This window comes from Amblyomma mixtum, chromosome 1, assembly GCF_055824585.1.
Source record: "Amblyomma mixtum isolate Tamu chromosome 1, ASM5582458v1, whole genome shotgun sequence".
Lineage (NCBI taxonomy): Eukaryota > Metazoa > Arthropoda > Arachnida > Ixodida > Ixodidae > Amblyomma > Amblyomma mixtum.
This window is the reverse complement of record NC_143012.1, coordinates 160566623-160586444: the sequence shown is the minus strand read 5'-3', so window position 1 is coordinate 160586444 and position 19822 is coordinate 160566623. Positions and strand designations below refer to the sequence as shown.

Genomic DNA, 19822 nt, shown 5'->3' with positions numbered 1-19822 from the left:
GTTATCAGTGACGATAAGAATAGTTGGTCTGTGTTGGCTCTTTCCATGCTCCCACTTTGCTGTTCTGTGCGCGTGCGCATCATTCCCTCCAGTTCTGTATAAAAGGCGCGGATCGGCCCCCTTCCGAAATAAAGGTTGTTAGTCAGCACAGTTGTGTGTCCTTCTTGTTCTGGTCCTTTGTCTGCAAGCGCTGTGTTTTTTCTCAAGATGTACCCCAACCAACTCGCCCAGCAACACACCTCGCTCAAGTTTTTTCGGAAACAATTTTTGCAGGTAGTTTATACGAACGGTAAATGGCAAGGAACATTGGCGAATGACGCTGAGGTTTGGTGTGAACGATCTTGGGTTGCACTTTAGAGGAGTGGTCTAATCGGAGGAAATACGATGCGCTGATTTGATATCAGAATCTGAGAAACGGCGAAGGATTGTGATAAATACTGTCAAAGTGACATATCAGAGTGACAAGTATTCGCTTTTTAGGTGGGCTTAAATTCAGAGATAATTTAATGTTGGAGATACTGGAGTAGCAAGCGTATTTCCTTTTGATAAACCTAACTACTTATTTTGAAGTGGTTCCAGTTTCTCGGCAAGATATGTTGGATGAGTGTTCCAGATGATACCAGCAATTCTAGATGCGATCCAACTAAAGCTATGTGCGTCCTCCTGATTGGCAAAGCACAAATGACGCCTGATGAAACCGAGAGTTTTGGATGTTTTAGTTGTTATGTAATCAATCTTAAGTGATGTGATCGAATTTTTTTATTGTAGACAAAAAAAAACTAAAAAAATCATCACTGGGCCTTGGTCACAATATTTACTGTACACACACGCACATACGTGTATATCTTCATTTTCACAGAACTCTGCCAGCTACGTTTGAATATACAATTGAAGCAGTCCCAATTGGGCAAACACCACGACTACAGACGCGCCCCTCCTTCTTGGACAGGTCAGCAACGCGGTCTTTGCGTGGCTTCGATCGCATGTAAATTTCTGGTCATTCCACAAGCGGCCATATATATGGATGTGGCTCCGTACGCGCCGCCTGCGCTGCTGTCAAGAACACCAACCCCTCCTCCTATCTTGAAGCGTCCTTCACGGCCTAGTGCTTGGCAACCGCAGAAGCCATCGCTATAGACATGGCTATAGACCAGATTCTTTTACCCTCGCATGCAGGCTGCAGGCGCGCTCCTACCCTCGACAACAGTAGGCGTCTACCGGCGCGCACGGCCCCGATGGATTGCGGGTCGCGCCGGCGCCGTGCGCAGAATGCGTGGTAATGTGTTCTCTTCGGTCGCTGTTTCGGTCGTCGCCTCACCTAACGTTTGAGAGTGTGTGCTGTACGTCACTACTCACATTTTCCCTCTACCAGACTGTACTGCCGTTATCTTGCGCGCAGTTACTCATCAACGTAACATCTGAGGGTTGTCGACCAGGTAGGGTACGGACTGGAAACCGGTACTTATAAGCAGATTTTAGCGCTGGCTTGTCGTTTGTTGCAGTATTTTACGTGCGCTATCGTCTATGATAATTTTATGGATAAGAATGTAAGTTTATTGATTTGACTGAATGGTGCTGTAACCGGAGCGGCGAGCAGCAGACTGAAAATTGTCGGTATACGAAGCGCGTGTTTTCTGTCACCAGAACGTCTTCGGCATCCTAGCGCTGAGCTTGCACTTGTTCCTATTAAACACATTCCATGCACAGGATTGTAAGCACGACCGCTACCAATTTCATTTGCTCTTTCGGTACCCATGACAGAGGGACTGGGGAGGGGGGGGTTAATGGGTTTATCCAGGTATCTTTTTGGTGTTGATATCTACCTTAATCATAGGAAAATATACACGATTTTATTACATTCTATGAAACTTAGCCAAACGGCTACGTAACGCTTTCACACGCGGCGAGAGCTCCCGGATAAACTAAACGCGACTTTGGACCTCAAAATTTGTGAAAGCTGGCTTCTCTGCTAGTATATATTCAAATTTCGAGAAATTAAGTGAAAGTACTTTTCTGTGAACCAGGTTGCATAAACCATGACAAAAGTTGTTTTCTGTTGGCGCTGCGACTCAGTTGAGCTCACAGTGGTAATTTGTTGAGAAACTGACGCACCACGCACGCGACAAGAAAGCCCTGTTTGTGAGGGGTGCTTTATGGCAGGCAGGGAGGATTAAGAGTGCTTGGGAATTGGAACTGCATCCTAACCGCACACCTAACGCTAGATCAAAACTTCGTGCTGCGCTAGTTGGTGGGACATAGTTAAAACTTGGTTCAGCGCAAAAGACGAACACAGAGAAAGAAAACGACACACACGGAGCGCTACTAAAAACTTATTTATTGATATATGCAAGAAACAAATTTATAGTCTTCACACGCATGCTCACAATCGGGCGGCTCCAGGCTACTTTAACAGATTTAGATGGCTCACACTTATCTAAGCTCACATTATGTCACTGAAGAAAGCGCGGGAACCAGATAAGGTAGATAACTCTGAACATGAAAATGACAAAAGGAAAAGATCTGGATGGGATATGACCGAAACATTTCGAGAATCGACAGACGAAAAAGGCACGTGCCAGGAAGTTGCATGATGTTATATGACGTTGTCCAAAAACATACGCTCAGCTGAGTACAAACTTATAGAAGGGTCGCTGATGCACTGGCTAGACATTTTATGAATATGAAAGGCCTCCAAAAAAACTCTTGTTTTTGTGCTTTTACTTCTGCCTAAAACCTTTGCTTCTTTGAACCGTGGCGCGCAGCTCCAGCCCATTACGTGCGAAACTAGATTCGCAAGCTTATCTTGACTTATCAAATTTCGAGCATGCTCCCTTAAACAGTCATTGATGCAACGCCCTGTCTGCCCATTGTAGCACTTTCCACAGGAGAGGGGGATCTTGTAAACCACTCCTAATGCACATTTGACGAAGGCTTCTTCATGTTGCTTTTTGCAACCGCGCTCACCATCACCGCAGATGCGGGAGCACAGCTTCGCCAACTTATTTGGCGCGGAGAATACAAGAGGCACTTTGTGCCTGCTGGCCACTTTGCTGAAATTATGTGACACCTTATGAATATAAGGCATCACCTCAGGTTTGGGCTTTGCGCGTTCAGTTGCAGCCACGTTTCGTCGAGGGCGAAACTTCTTCAGGAGGGTTTCGGTTACTGTCCTAAGGACCGAGCAAGGGAAGCCTGCGGACAAAAGCCTGCGCACCATATGGTCGAAACTACCGTGCATCTCGTGCGGGCACGATTGCCGAAGCGCGGATTCATGGCAGAGGATTGAGACGAATCATAGGGCAAGAGTTCATTCTTCGCGCGTGGGAAATGCGCCCAACAGGTGTGCCCCCACCAAACCTCAACCTCAGGTCTAAAAATCGTATCTGACCATTCTGGGGAAGTTCATGTGCAAAGGTGAGGCCTTTACCGGGCTCGTTAAAAGCTCTTAAGACATCACCAACGGAATGCTCAATGGTTTAGTTAAAAGGGGCTTTTAAAAAGATTAAAAAATCATTGACATATCTAAAAACCATTAAAACCGGGCGTCCGATAAAAGCGTGCTGCAAAGGGCGATCAACATAAGCTGAAAAAATATCACATAAAATAGGGGCCACACAGCACCCTATGCAAATTCCGTTGCGCAGCAGAAACGGCTTCTTGTCATAAAGGATTAAAGTAACACACAAATAAAATTCTAAAAGCCTTAAAAAATCGTCAAGAGACACCTGCTGAGGACCGAAAAGAAGGTTCCCCGGACTTTTCAATAGAATCCTTCACGGCGACCAGCAGTTCACTCTAAGACCTTACTCACTCTCTCACTCTGAGACCTAAGTCTCACTCTAACACCGTTAAGAGAGCACTAGCAATGCTCTGCCTTGAAGCCGTGCTTCGGAAATTGTGTCCGCACGAGATGCACGGCAGTTTCGACCATCAGGTGCGCAGGCTTTTGTCCGCAGGCTTCCCTTGCTCGGTCCTTACGGCAGTAGCCGAAACCCTCCTGAAGAAGTTTCGCCCTCGACGAAACGTGGCTGCAACAGAACGCGCAAAGCCCAAACCTGAGGTGATGCCTTATATTCATAAGGTGTCACATAATTTCAGCAAAGTGGCCAGCAGGCACAAAGTGCCTCTTGTATTCTCCGCGCCAAATAAGTTGGCGAAGCTGTGCTCCCGCATCTGCGGTGATGGTGAGCGCGGTTGCAAAAAGCAACATGAAGAAGCCTTCGTCAAATGTGCATTAGGAGTGGTTTACAAGATCCCCCTCTCCTGTGGAAAGTGCTACAATGGGCAGACAGGGCGTTGCATCAATGACCGTTTAAGGGAGCATGCTCGAAATTTGATAAGTCAAGATAAGCTTGCGAATCTAGTTTCGCACGTAATGGGCTGGAGCTGCGCGCCACGGTTCAAAGAAGCAAAGGTTTTAGGCAGAAGTAAAAGCACAAAATCAAGATTTATTTTGGAGGCCTTTCATATTCATAAAAAGTCTAGCCAGTGCATCAGCGACCCTTCCATAAGTTTGTACTCAGCTGAGCGTATATTTTTGGACAACGTCATATAACGCCACGTAACTTCTGACCCGTGTCTTTTTCATCGGTCGATTCTCGAAATGTTTCGGTCAAATCCCATCCATATCTTTTCCTTTTGTCATTTTCATGTTCAGAGTTATCTACTTTATCTGATTTCCGTTCTTTCTTAAGTGACATAATGTGAGCTTAGATAACTGTGAGCCATCTAGAACTGTTAAAGTAGCCTGGAGCCGCCCGATTGTGCGCATTCGTGTGAAGACTACAGGGTCTGTTCTGAAAGTAGTAGGACTCTTTTTAAATAAAATTTATTCATGCGAGTAGTAAAAACGATTAGAATTTTTCAAAGTAGCACCCTTCCGCACCTACACGCTGATGCTAATGAGTTTTCCAGTTTTTGTACGCCTCCAGGAACGCCTGGACCGGAATGCTGTTTAGCTCCCTCGTCACGGCTTCTTGAACCGCCTCTACCAATCCGTTATGTTTCTCTTGATCGGCGATTTTATTTTCGCGAATATAAAAAAGTCTGGCCGGACCAAGTCGAGCTGTAGGGAGGCTGAGGCAGCGTTGCCGCCTTGTGCTGGGCAAAAAATTTTGTTCCTCATTCACACGATGAAGAAGATCCTGGCCGATCGCTTGCCGGTTGGTCTTTTGCTCCTCTGACAACACTCCCGGCACCAACCTCGCACACACTTTCCTCATGGCAAAGTTGTCTGTACCGATCTCAAAAACTTGGGTTTGAGGAAAGATCAAGCCATCAGCAATCATTATGGTACTCATCCTACGATCACTGTTCATTAAATATTTCACTCGCTATGCATTTTCGTTGGTCTTTCTGGTCGTAGAGCGTCCGGAGCGGTCGTCGTCTTCCACTGTTTCGTTACCTTCTCTGAGCAGCTTGCGCCACTCAAAAAACACCTGGTCTACCCATGGCAGCGTCACCATATGCCTTCTTAATCATGTCGTGAGTCTCTTTGCCCGTTTTACTAAGACTTACGCAAAGTTTGATCGCGTATAGCTGATCCGGTAAACGCTCCATGATTCTTCGTGACGAGGCGTTTCGACAGGGGTTCACAGTACAAGCGACCTGCTCTCTTCAACGGTCGAGAGCCGATTGGCGATTTTCCCCAGCATATTCAATATCCCCTTTCAACGATCCTGCATGTGCAGACCGCTTCTCATCCGCCCGTTCGTCCAGGAAAAAACCAGTCCTACTACTTTCAGAAGAGACCCTGTATATATGTGTTTCTTGTATATATCAATAAATCAGTTGTTAGTAGCGCTCCGTGTGTGTCGTTTCCTTTCTTTGTGTTGGTCTTTTGCGCTGAACCAAATTTCAACTAACGCTTAATATTGAAGAAAAGTTCTCTATGCGGTGGAGCACCAGACGGTAGCGATATAAGCACGAGCACGTGCTAAGCGCCGGCACAATGAACATCAATGTAAAACTAAACACCATTATAACGTATGAATGTTATCTCTTTGATAACGTAAATACTTCCTCCAACACAGCCACGCTGCGGAAGTATACTGAGCAATGTTTTTTTAGCTCCCGCTGCCCTCAGCCCCGCCGTCCCCAAAGAAACGCCCGCACGGCGGCGCGCCAGTCGGCGGAAAATGGCTGCGCCTGGGAGCGGCTCTGGATTCTGGTCTATAGCCGTCACCATCAAACTGAGCGACACCCAACACCATGACACCCACAATATTTTAGACTCCCAAGCCAGTCAGAGCTATGCCCATTTATGTCTTAGCCCAATTATGTCTTTTTAATGCTAATGCCCCACCAGTTTTGAGATCAAAATATCAGCCCTATCACAGGAAGTTCTCCCTGACCTATAACTGCTCAGAGGCCTACTCCATTGACTAGCGTATGCTTTGCAAGGGAGACCTGGCTTACCTTTTAATGCTGGAATCACCACTTCTCCGGCAATTTCGATCTTCGGACAGAAGTAAACGTAGCACGCTCCTCTGGTGCGATGACGGCTGTCCTAACAAAACTCAAAACACAATTTGATGCGATAAAACACCGCCGCAGCGACGGTTTCCAGCATATACTAATGCGCCGAATGGAACATCTATAGGATAACTATACCACGAACGCAAGAACACAAATAGGTTGGATCTAGAGAAGAAGTACAGCAAGAATTTATTAATACTTCTACTCAGGGGTTCCGTACAACAGAAGTGAAAATTAAATGCCCTTATGAGCAGTCTCTCGCAAAAAAAAGTGCAACCTCGGGGTGGTGCGGACGCCTCCGCAACAACATCTAAAAGCAAAGAAAGTATTGGTACGTTTACGGATGTAACCGACAATCTGAAGAAAGACCAGAGGATCTATCCGCCCCTGAATAGATCACTGAGTAAAAAGGAATCGTACAACTAGAGAAGACTCCAAGCTCGAAATTTTTTCTGGCCCCTGTGGAGGAGTTGGGCGGGTGCCATAGGGCGGCGGAGGGACGGTGCAGAAACCAAAATTTGTAAACTTTGCGCCCACGTGGCAACATTACATCACATAATATGGAGATGCGTTCGTGCCCTAGGGCGCAACGCGATTAAAACTAGCGATGAATGGGAGACCACGCTAAGAAGCTCCGACGAAAAAAGCGCATCGCCGTCCTCCTGGCGGCTGAGGCTGAAGACCTCTTCTCGTAGACGGGGTCGGATGTCCTCCGGCCGCGATGCGACAGACTGCCTCCCCGGATGCCTGCATGCGGACCCGGAGGTGGCGGCCGCGCCATACTCGGCGGAAATAAATGTTCTTCCTCCTCCTCCTCATCGTCGCGTTGCTGTTGATTTTTTTCTCCGCGTGTCGTTTCACCCTGGCAGTTCATATAATATACGTCCCTGTGGTCATTAGGGAACGCGTACTTGATGCTAAAGGTCACAGTGTTGTATGTTAACCTTTGAAGGCACCTTTACATTCGTGGTGCCCTCTAAACAATCTTTAGTCTACCTGTTTGTTTACCATTCTATTTCCGCGTATGATGATGGTTGTGCATGGTCGAGTTTCAACACCATACTGACCCTTTGTCTTGTGTTAGTGGCCTGAGCATCAGGGTTATATAGTCAGACGCCTTGAGCACCGGGTGTTCTTTTACAAGGTTCAACAAGGGCTTTCTAGAGGTTCTGCCAGTTCTGCCAGGCACTGGGCACTTTGGGATATGGCACTCCACGTTCAGAATTGTATCGGCTTTGAAGATCGTCTGATTATCCAAGATTTAAATTGTAATATCAGCTCCCAAAGATGCAAGCCTAGGAAACCTGGAGGAAAGCTTCTGGTTAGCACGGCTGTCACCACCTGTCCCGTGGTTCCGAACACTTGCAATCACCGGGGAAATTCAAGTTTACGGTACTTCCGATTCGTTTACCAAGGACGTGAAAAATGGTGCGATTTTGGTCAGATTTTGCAGCGAGGAGGGAAAACACTCTACTAATCACCATGTACGCGCAAAATCTATTTAGACTTTCGATTTATTTTTATCTTTATTTTTGTTTTTATTTTTATTTATTTTTTTCTTCTTAAATTTTTTACAGAGGTCCCTAATACAGTACCCCTGTGGCCAAAGCTATCAGAAAAGCTGGGCATGATTGGTGCATAAAGTCGTCCTGAAAATTTTTTGGAGCGCCTTATGGATGGCAGAATATAACTAAGGGAAACAGCAGCTCGCAATGCTGACCCACGACTCGCGAGGTACAGCATTACTCTGCTCATCGGGCACCAAGTAAACAAAAGCCATGTTTAATGTTTCCTTCCTCTAAACAAGGAAGGTTGCTGAAAATTGCTGCCTTGGAATTTTGTGTTCTGTTTAGCTTTTCCTTAAGGAAGCAAGTCAGATTGCATGGCGCTTCCTTCCACTGCACAGCGTTTCCGCACTGCAGTGTGTGTCTTTCTGCAATCTGGACGGCTCTTGAGTACAGATTTACGTTCTATCTGACCAGAGTACTTGAAGCAGTTATGAAGTCGCCCCCGAAGAGAAAAAAGAAATCTGCATAGCCCATTATATGTTAAGTCAGTGGAAGAATTATTTGCCAATAGCTCAAACATGTCTTCATGAATTCATGGAACAAATAAAATCAAGTGGAAGGAATTCATAAATATAGGGTCCACATTTCCCGTCATACAGGATTCGGGCTACTAAAGCAGGCCGAAGAATCTCTAACGCAGGGGTGGGCAGGAAATGTGCTCACCAGCGCTGTCTTTTCTGGATTCCTGAGCAGCTTCTCCCTGGCCAGGGCGTAGAAAGAGCAAACGGGAATCTCGATGCTCGGCAAGAGCGATCTGACGACACCGTCTTCGATGTGAACCGTCATGTTTAGGCTGGATTCCTGCAAGAGATAGTTGACATTAGCTCCACTTCTGTGTTTCGAATCTCTTTTTAATCTCTACAAGTCAATATGGCCTTTTGTATCTTAATTCATGCTTTCATTTTTTGTTTACTCGCTTTTTATTGATTTGCCTTTACTAAGTTTATGGCTGTTGTCCATTTGGTCATGTGCATGCATTTTTATGCTTTATGACTCTAGAGTTCCAATGATTTGATATTGATGTGCGTCTGGTTGGAGCCGGGTATCAGCAATAATTGTTTATTTTGTTTATTTACACATAGCTTACAGGCCTCCATAGAGGCACTTTGTAAGGGGGGTCAAGTACAGAAGTTTGTGTGAAAGGGTTAGAAATACACAGAATAGTAAAGGTACAGCAAAAAAGGCAAAAACAAATGAGTTCAGTTAATAATATATCGCCGCTCACAAAAATTGCTAAAGATACAAGGCCACTATGAGTCATGGACAAAAATGGGTGGAACGCACGAAGAGTTAAACAAAAGCAAAATAAAACACTTCAGGCATACATTCGGTTAGCTGCGCATGAACAGAACCAATAAGGCAAGTCTGAAGCAGCTGAAAACAAAGCAGTATGAATCATGACTATAAAAATGACGTGCTAAGCGTTAACAACGAGGTTTTTGATTAGATGTTCCCGACAGGTGTCGTGATTGCGCTGCAGGGCGATGCAGTCCGGAAGATCGTTCAGTGGCGGATGGCGCGCGGGAGTGTCGAGAAGTTGAAAGCATGAGTGCTGCCATAAATGCGGGCATAGCTGTAGTTATTATGTAATCTATGTGAGAAGTAGGAAGGACGTTGTACATGTGCTAGCGGTGAATCAGTGGCATGGAAGTATTTAAGAAAGATGGGTAAAAGGACAATGACGCGATAAATTTTGAGCGAATGGATCGAGAGATCGATCTTTAGTGTGGTTATACCCTTGATCGGGCAGCGGTGGCGGCGGCAGGGACAACCGCAAAGCGCTCAGGTAACTGTTTTTGACTTCGCAGATTTCCCCCTACGTCATCAGAAGATAACTACAACGCGTGTGATCTGCAGTCCGTCAGCTGCGTTGGATGCGTTTGACAAAGATACACCCCCTACCGGCCAGAACATTCAACCCAAGCAGAACATGACAGTGGTCAAATGTAGGAATTGAGTTGGCAAACTACGGTCCTACGAAGGCCCCACGTTGCCAATGTTCTCCCCGTCTTGGCTCAGCCATTTTCAAAAGTTGGCAGTATTGGACCAGTTTCTCGGGCGTTTTCGCCGCCTTCCTGCTCATGCCTGGACTTACCCCTGCTAATAATGTTTGTACCACTTATTCTTTTTTATAATGTGTTCAAGCAGTCCTTGCTCATTGCTGACTTACCCCTGCTAATAATGTTCGTGCTGTGAAACAGAGGCTGGCATCTGCTACAGTCCTTCACATACAAAGCAAGGTTGCTACCGGTGCCTGCTTGCAACTTCTTGCCACGTTATCTGCGACGTTCATTAAGGAATTGCCGAGTCTGCCTGATGTACACTTTCGCACTGGACATATGAATTTAATACACAACCCTCATTACACACACTGTGAACTCCAATTGGTGGTTGCTCTTGCAGGCTGAAAACGCAAACTGGATACGAAAATTTTCGGACACTCTTTCAACCTATGGGAAATTTTATGGAAGTATGGGACAAGAAACACTCAGGTGAACCTGTTCTTCCATAAAATTTCCCATGGGCTGAAAAGAGCGTCCGAAAAATTTGGTATCAACATAGTGTTTTCAGCCCCTCATGAGTTATCTGGTATTTTCACCCGCATCTCTGGCTGTGCAGAGAACATGCATGCAAGACCAACCACCAAACGAGGTTCACAAAGTGTGTAGTGGGAGTTGTGTATTCAACCCCATGTGCTGTGGGAAAGTATACATCGAGCAGGCTGGGCAATGCCTGAATGAATGCCTCAGGAAACACATTGCGTGTGAGCACAGGGATCAACCTGGCGTTGCATGTGAGGGACTGTAGCAAATGTTTGCCACTGTTTCACCGCACGAGCATTACTAGCAGGGGGAAGTCCTTGCCTTGCACGAGCGAGGACTGGTTGAAGCATTTTTAATCAAAAAGAATGAGCAGTCCTACATAAGCGAGCCATGTATCCTTAGCATAGTGAAAGACTGCTGTTTTTTGCCTGGGACGGAAAGATGATTGAACTTGATTTTTTCATTTGCATGGGCGCTTGAGCGAGAAAATTGCTTCGAGTACGTGGATGAGCCAAAAGTGAATCATTTGTAAGTCTGCCAAAAGTATGTGACTTCTTCTGGTGCTGTGTCACAGTTTTCAGGACATTGAAGAAAACACCCGGTATAAGTGTTTATGTAATTCAAAATATCTTTGGTAATCTATGATGCTCACTTAGACTTGAAGCAAGTAATGCGTAACCCTATCAGTACATGTGTTGTACACCTTGTGATGGTCACAAGTGCTTCCTCCAGAATGATGCATTGATCTGCTAGAGTTGTCCAGTTGAAAGGAATGCTTCTGATACCTTCCACTTCCAGACCTGCCCTCCTAAGACCACCTAGATTGGTTTATGTGCCGTTGCCTGCTGGTCAAAGCTTTGCCTTGAGGAAATGTGATGTTTACTCTCTTTGACAAATTAAAGTAGAGTGACTGTGCTGCTTTCAAGTGGTAAATGTAAAGGTAATGTCGTGTATATAGCCTGAAAGGTTGCTTCAATAAAAGGATGATGCAATAAGGGAACAAGCGAGTACACCTTTTGAAATAGAGTGTAAAATGTTTCCGCAAGGTGCGATATATTGCAGCGGTGGACTGTCGTCGCAACTTGACAAAGGCCATGTCTTGGAAGCCACGTTAAAGAGTTAGAGTGAGGTTAAAATTCATTGTTGTGCATGACAGTTGAAGCGCAACACAGTTCATAAATGGAAGTTGGACAGATGCGTTATCACCATTTTGTAGAAAAAAGAATTATGTTTTGATTTCATTTACAAGTATGCAATGATGGCAACAAATTCTAGCTTTAGTAAATAGTTTTTCATGTTCCCTTTATTCAACATGCTTTCACAGTTTTATTTTAATTGTTTGGAAAGCTTATTGGAGCTGAAAATGCCCTTCGAACCTGCGGTGTGTAATAGAAGCTGCAGTCACTTGCCTTCTATTTATATGCATCTATGATGCCACTTAGCAGGTGCAAGGTGGTCAATCGCAACGAGAAGTCAGTGTCAATGGATTGAGGCCCCTCTAGTGATTCTTTACTTCATTGTTTAGTTGTGTCAAGGTTTTGTATATTGCCTTGATTATGAGGCACGTAATAATATATCTGTTTAGTATATTTTTTGCCTGATGTCCTGGCTCAAGTGCTCAGCTACTAATTCCAAGTGAGGGTTCAAACACCATCCATAGTAGCTGCATTGCTCTGGAGGCTAAACGCAAAGAAGCAAGTGTGCTAAGCGATGTCGGTGCTTCTTAAATTATGAACTCTAGGTGGCCAAACTTAATCTGGAGCCCTTCAGTACAGCATTTCTCATTGTCCATTTCCTGGAATTTATTTTCTTACATTTTTCTAAAATGATGGACATGATTTTTGTGTGCCTCGAAATAATGTCTATTTTCTTTGTTCACTTTTCCTGTGCAGATGCCATTTGCAAAAAACTGCATTTGATGCATCAGAGGCATGAGGTTTTATTTGCAGGTGGCTGCCTGGTTCATGTGATAGAGGGAGTGGAAGGAAGAGACGCTTTGCCGAAGTCTTCTCCCCCCCTCCAACCAAGCATGCCACCTGCGAGTGCGGGGACAGCCCCCTGCACTGTGCCCGCATGCAAAGCCACCTAGACTTACTCAAGGCCTCTCCGCTTGCTCCGTGACGCCACGCTAGTTGTCCGTCCTCCGCTCGCGACTGCGGGGGTTCGCCGGCAGTTTTAAGCGCACTTTTTTACTATCCGAGGTACAATGGCTTTAGAAGTGAGTCAATAAATATGAATTAGCGACTACACAACAGCTTTTTAACCGCGAGCATGATTTCGCTAAATATCTTCCGTGTTAATTTATAATTTATGCTATGTTTCTAGCCCTTGCAATATACTTCGTATTGCAGCTAAATGCTTCGTTTTTATCGCTGCATGATAATACTTGTGGCAGAGCATTGCACTGCTAGAGTCCCTGCTCTTCAATTCATCGCGTTTAGTTCATATTAACTTCAAAATATTTTTTTCCTAGGCAGAAAAGCAGTAGAATGAAGCAGAATGCATGAGATGCAGTACCTGCTGCATCTCATGCTTTCTGTTGCTTTTTAAAGAAATGTACGTTTTTTTTGTCATTTTCTAAAGCGGATGGCGTGTTAGACATCAAAATAAACAAAATGAACGAAGTCATGGAAAACAGTAACATGAATACTTTACGGAAATTTTATTGGTCACAGTGCTCTGCAATAAAATATTTCAATTCTTTAATTTTTTAGTTTCCTGGAAGCTGCCTTCTGACTGCTGTCCTGAATGGCGTCATTCTTTAATTTACAAAAATTACTCAGCACTGTGTTGGCTGCGGCTTTTACCATGAGCTGCAGAAGTGATTTTCCTGTATATCCGTTTTCGCACTCGCTGACCGGAAAGTCTTCTTGAACCAGGGAAGACACTAAGGAAGCTACAATAGAGTGTTGATTGCGGCTCAACAAAAATCTCTCTTCATTTTCCCCTGTTGAAAGCTTTTCAACGACGAGCTTGCAGACAAGCACCATGTTAACAACACACGGCTGCGGAAACTTGAGTCCACCTCTGGAAAGGTCTTCAGCTTCCAGGACCCTGTCCTCAACAACAACTACGCTAGCATACGAGGAACAATTTCTTAAGGGCAGCATGTGCGCAATAGCCAGCTATGTACGCTATCACGTCCATGTCACACTTTGACCGAGTAATGTCGTTCTCTGTAATAACAACAGAAAAGTTATCTGTGTCCACAATTGGTTGTTCATCCTCTTTGGTGCTTGTTGAAGCCGCTTCAGTTGGCAATGTCAGAAGCTTTTGTAGCCTCAGCTTTTTTTCCGACTCATACAATAGACGCACCGAAATATGGTAGTTCCTGCCAGCCAACCTGCGATAACTACCGAAACGGTCTTCCAAAGCGTCTGTTTGGAATTTCCCAAGCAAAACGTATTTGAACTTCAGCTCCTCCAAACAGTATCGGGACACTTCCACAAGAGAATAGCAGGTCAGCCGAAGGGCAGTGTGGGTTTCCCTGGTGAGTGTGCCACTGGACATGTTAACTGTCTTCCAGGCGTCAAGCCAGTCTATGATTCCACTGAGAAAGGTCAGCTATTGATCTTTGACTGATTGTACTGGTTCTTGGAGGCTGTCCTTGACTATTCGATCCTTGTGAGGAGTTTCCAAGTTCACTATTCTCCACCACGCCAGCACAGTGTCTATGAACAAGGCGGTTGAGTCGGCAAGCGGGATCTTCAGTACTGATCCACGAGTTCGGAGAGCATTCGAGACGAAAGAGTTGATAACATTTAGGACCAGTTTCACGTTCTGGCGCTCCATAACTGTTGGATTTGCAGATTTCGCGTTAAGCCCATAAGCAGCTTTCACAAGTGCTGTTCTTTCTGATGAATAAAGTTTTCTAACAGCTTCGAAGGTTGCCGCTTTCATTCGCGGGGGCCCGTCAGGCATAACACCAGACAAATCAACTTCTGGGAAATAAAAGCATGTTGCAGTGTTCTTTTGACTAATCCAATTATTTCTTATACATTTCAGTAAGTGCAGCGGATCCACAATGTAAAATACCGGACGTTGGTTGTCTACTGAGTGAGGGTACACAATGCTCAGTTCGGGCTCTTCTGAAAATAGCGACATCATTTTGCGGTTCAGAGAGTTGTTGTCCGTTATGACAGCTATTACTTTTGGCCCCATTTCTTCAATGCCGACTATTATCTTCCTCGTGTACTGGTGCAGGGTTTCAGCATTCATTCTACACACAGGCAGAATATGTATGACATCCTTGTTCGAGGAAAGCAGTGACTGTGTCATGAAGACATGGGCGGTTGTTGGTGGCGCTGACGAATGGGCTGATGCTCCAACTATTGCTCCTGCCTTGAAGTCAAAGAATGGTTTAAGATGTATCTCGTCAATCATAAGTGTTACGGTTTTTTCGTGGGGCTTCAATAACTTCGCTCGTTCCCGTATGTACGAAAGGAAATTTACTTGTTGTTCCTCGCTGGGGTCACCTTGGTATTTGGAACAGACACGGCGTAGAGTTGATGGATGCGGCAAAGTTAAACTAGATGCAGATCTTGCAAAGTGATAAGCATGGGGTGAAATGGAGTGAAGAATGCTGGCAAAAACTAAAATTTCTGAATTGTAAACACGCTTATTTGTGAGGAAAAGGCTGATTTGTTCATTCACAAATTCTAACAGCGCAACATCTTCCGTTCCTTCTTCAGTGTCTTGAATAAATTCGGATATCAGGAATCTAAAAAATGTCAAAACATCACGTTTATGGCCGCCTGATTTTTCGGCACTTTTACGCAGCTGACCTTCAAGATTTTAAAGCAGCGCAGACAAGGCTGTTGCGTTGCAAACTGTGTCTGGAACTGCACTGCTACATGCTAGTGAATGCAGCCTCACTATGCCTATAGTTACAGATATTGTCAGATCTGGAAGGACTATGACAGCACATTTCACGTACGAAGATGGCTCAGGTTCTACACGAAAAACATGACGGACTCTTCGTTCGCAGTGAATGTCCAAAACTTGGTGTCGCAGATGTTGGCTAGCTTGCTTTGCAAATCTTCAAACGAAGACACTGAATTTTTGCGTTTTCCTTCCTCGCTTGCCTTTCAAGAATTCTTGATGGCTTCCTCGATGGCGTCATTTTCCCGACGTGCCCTCTTTCTTGCTGGGGACTCGCGACATGAAGGTGTAGAAGAAAGATATGATGGGCAATTGGGGAGCACCGAAGGCACGGCGCCCTTTTGAAGTTGAACACGATCGCGCTTGAGCTCTATGGTTCTTCCTGTTTGTTTATCATGATGTGAGAGCTTGGTGATGAAGTCTTGCTCATGGAAATGGAGCTCGCATACCTGCATGAGAAAGCTTAATTATAATTACATCCGGTTCTCTCGAAGTTATTCTTCAACAACTTTTAAAGTTACGGAAGGTTTTTGCTTTGTGTTGGGTTTTATGGTACATAAGCTATGGCTACCAAAGAAGTTAAATTTCAGTTACTTACCTTGGAATGTATGGTTGGCGTAAAATCCTTGCGAGGAACTGCTCTCATCCAAGCTTTTCTGTGAGCTTCATATTTGGGAAAACCAAACACTCTAACTTTTGGGCCACCGTCATAAATTCCGCGGCACCCCGGCACACAGCAACGGCCCATGTTGTAGCGATTACAAAATGTGCTTTTCTTTAGCACCACATCATGATTTCAACGTGCACAACCCAGGAGAATACAGTATGACGCACTGCAGCTGGAAAACCTAGAAGCCGGAAAAGAGAAATGTCCGCACGTTCGCTGCCTAACCTAACCACAGGCCTGCGTTTCTATGAGCCTGTGCTGCGGTCCACCGAGCTCTCACCGTCGTTCGCGGTCGGACCGGTCGGGCGGGTCGGGCAACTAGTGTGACGTAGGCCCCTGTGGAGAGGAGGAGCGAACAGGCCTTGTCTAGTCTACGTGGCTTTGCCGCATGTGTGCCTCCCAAACCCCTGGCCTCTTCCACTTCCTGAGTGCCCTCCCTCCCTACAGCCCCTGCCCCCACTCACCCCACAGCCCCTGCCACCATCCCACAGCCCCTGCCATCACCCATCCGACAGCACCTGCCACCACCCATCACACAGCCCCTGCCACCACCCTGCCCGGCCCCTAACGATTAAATCTATTTGGACTTTTTCATAAAATGAATGTTCTTTTCATGAATACTTTGGTTGTCTGATTTTATGAATATCTGCATGGTTGCTTACGAGTGAACATTTGCATTAATGTTGGCCACTCAAGATAAAAATTAACATAGGCTTTACTGGCGAGTAGTAAATAGAAAAGGGCAGTGGCATGCCAATATTTAAGCCACTGATGTGACAGGTTGTATGCACTGTCATGAATGGAAAAGCCTGTGCTTAGTCTGCATTGACAGTGCCAAATGGCTGAACGTATCAATCTTGGCATCAGTAGTGGGATATTTCAGTACATATTGGTAGGGCCAGAATGGCTGGCTATCCATGGGACTAATATTGGCATCAACAGTGGGACATCAGTGGAATAGCTGATGTTCAGTACATAGTGGTAGTACCAGAATGGCTGAACATTGGACCGATACTTGCAGGACCAATGAAGTATGAGTGGAAAGGCCAGTGATATGCCCATACTGGCAGTGCCAGAATGGCTGAACAATGGGACAATCTTGGTATGAAGTATGGGCCAAGGAAGGTGCTTGTATGCCAATGCCAGCCCAATACTGATGCCACTGTATTCCAAAAATGAGCCATTGCTGGTCCAATCCTGGCGTGCTGCCTGGGAAGCTACGCCCCCTCCGAGCCATTGATAATGCCTGGAAGAGCGGCACCTTTTTCACTCATCGGGCAACGGTGGCGGCGGCAGGGACAACCGCAAAGCGCTCAGGCAACTATTTTTGACTTCGCAGCTTAGTTTTTATGCTACTTGATTACACTTTCACCTGCCGTTGCCGCTGCTGCCCCAGGACTAGTGTCCAACTTTGTGTGTGAAATGCCGCGCGAAAATGATGACCTCTGCTCTGCTTGTTATGAGACTATTGAAGAATGAGAGGATTGTATGTCATGTGCTGATTGTTGCCAGAAATATCATATTGAAAAGTTTGCCGGAATTGGAGAACGGCTTTTTAAAAGCAAATACGCTAAAACAAGGAGAGCTCTGAAATGCTTGACATGCCGTACGCCAGCGTCTCGCACCATTGATGGTGGCGGATCTCAGAGTAATCAGACTCCTGTTGTTTTAAGCAAACAGCTTAGTGACATCAGTAAAGCACTGGCATACCTTACAGCAAAAGTAGACGACTTGACAACCATGATAGAAACTGTGTCGAACATTGAAACGCCCCTCCAACACATGTCTGATAGCTACGACAAACTACTAGAAACATCTGAGAGACATGAAAGGGAAATCGAGTGCCTTCGCAGGATAGTTGACAACATTGAGGAAAAGCATGACAGGCTTGAAATTCAAAAACTGCGCCAAGAACTGAATGACCTAAATCAGTACAGTAGACGTCAGAATATGGAAATTCATGGACTGCCTGTGACTGATGGCGAAAAGCTGCTCGAGAAAGTAAACGATCTTGCGAGGAAACTTGATTTGCCCTCCGTTGCAGAAAGCGACGTTGAAGGCCTACATCGTCTTCCTTGCGAAGCTGACAGGGTCTCTGCAGTTCTAATTCGTTTCGCCAAACGATCTACTATGGCAGACTGCTTTTCGAAGCGTAAAGATTGTGATAACGATGTCAGATTTTTTGATCACCTGGCCCCTTTCAGCAAGAAACTAATGTGGCTCGCAAAACGAAAAGCTAAAGAAGTGAAGTATGAGTTTGTCTGGTCGAGGGAAGGAAAGGTGTTTGCTCGGAAGCAGCCAGGCGCACGGGTTATCAGGATCGCTTGGAAAGAAGACGTTGATAAAATGGTTTAACTGCATCAAGCTGTGAGGCTGCGCAGTGAACTTGCTGAAAAATGACATACTTCACTTCTGAGTCATTTAACGAAATGCTGAAGAGTAATGCCTACAATTCACGTAACACTTTGTCTTTTTATCATTTAAATTCCCAGAGCCTAAAAAACAAAGCCGAGGAGTTAGAAGCAGAATTACACAAACTTACCATTCATTTCGACTTTGCTGCTTTTACAGAAACTTGGTTTAATTCAAGTTCAGATGTTATTCAGCTTGCAGACTACCAACCAGTTTCAGTCTTTAGAGACGGAAGGCGTGGTGGTGGTGTGTCTCTATATGTTCGGAACCACTTATCTTTTGATAACGTGCCAGATTATTCCCTTGTCCACAATGACTTTGAAGCAGTTTGCACACTTTTTCATAACATTATCATAATGGCGCTGTTCGCCCACCTCAAGGTGATTTGGATCATTTTTTTAGGTGGGTTGAGTCCTTCCTCAAGCTCGCAAACCTGAATAAGTGGCGCATTACATTAATTGGGGATTTTAACATTGACTTTATGGAAGATACTTCTTCAAAGATCACTTTAAGTGAAATATTGCTTTCTAATGGTTGTGAGAATACTATCGATTTACCCACTCGCATTTCAAAGTGCTCTGAAACATTAATTGATCTATGTCTTACAAGCATTCCGGCCAATAGAACTACATCAGGTGTTTTTTCTTCAAGGATCAGTGATCATCTGCCCATCTTTTCACTTTTCTCACAGAAAAAGAAATTGATTGGTCTTGTTCGCATGCGGAGAATTTATGATGATAACAATATTACCCGATTTTGTAGTTTGATGTCTACTAACTGGGATGAAGTATATCACGAAACAGACCCGTCACGAGCTTACGATGTATTACTGAAAAAGTACTGAAAATTTACGATGCAGCCTTCCCGATGATGACTATAAATAAGCATAGAAAGGCCAGGAAAGAGTGGATAACAAGTGCTTTGCTGAAACGAATTGATGTGAAGAACAAAATGTTTTCTCGTTTCCTAACGACAAGAAACCAGGATGAATTAATTCAGTTCAAGAAGTTCCGAAGCAGGCTAAATACAGATTTCAAAAAGGCCGTCTTTATTTTATAAAAACAAGTTTTCGGCAGTCTCGCACAACCCTAAGTTGATTTGGCAAGGAATCAATGCAATCATAGGGAATAAAAAAAAGATCTTCCTTGTGAACTACGAATTAATGGAGTTAATTACACGGGGATTTCACTTTCCATTAAACTTAACGATCATTTCATAGTAGCTGGAGCCCATCAGGGTGCTTTTCATTCGTATGAAACTAGAGCGGTAGACTC

At 44.9% G+C, this 19822-nt stretch overlaps 1 protein-coding gene and 1 pseudogene across 1 annotated transcript in view; both read right to left on the bottom strand.

Moving 5' to 3' along the window:
* The window catches only part of LOC149369541 (uncharacterized), a 146789-nt gene that overhangs the window by 112237 nt on the left and 14730 nt on the right, over positions 1 to 19822 (bottom strand). The window contains exon 2 of the mRNA XM_089558874.1: positions 8709 to 8846. Within this exon, the coding sequence (XP_089415000.1) occupies positions 8709 to 8831 (123 nt within the window). The 5' untranslated portion in view covers positions 8832 to 8846. The remainder of the gene's footprint in view (positions 1 to 8708; positions 8847 to 19822) is intronic.
* On the bottom strand, positions 13291 to 16217 carry LOC149369542 (uncharacterized; annotated as a pseudogene).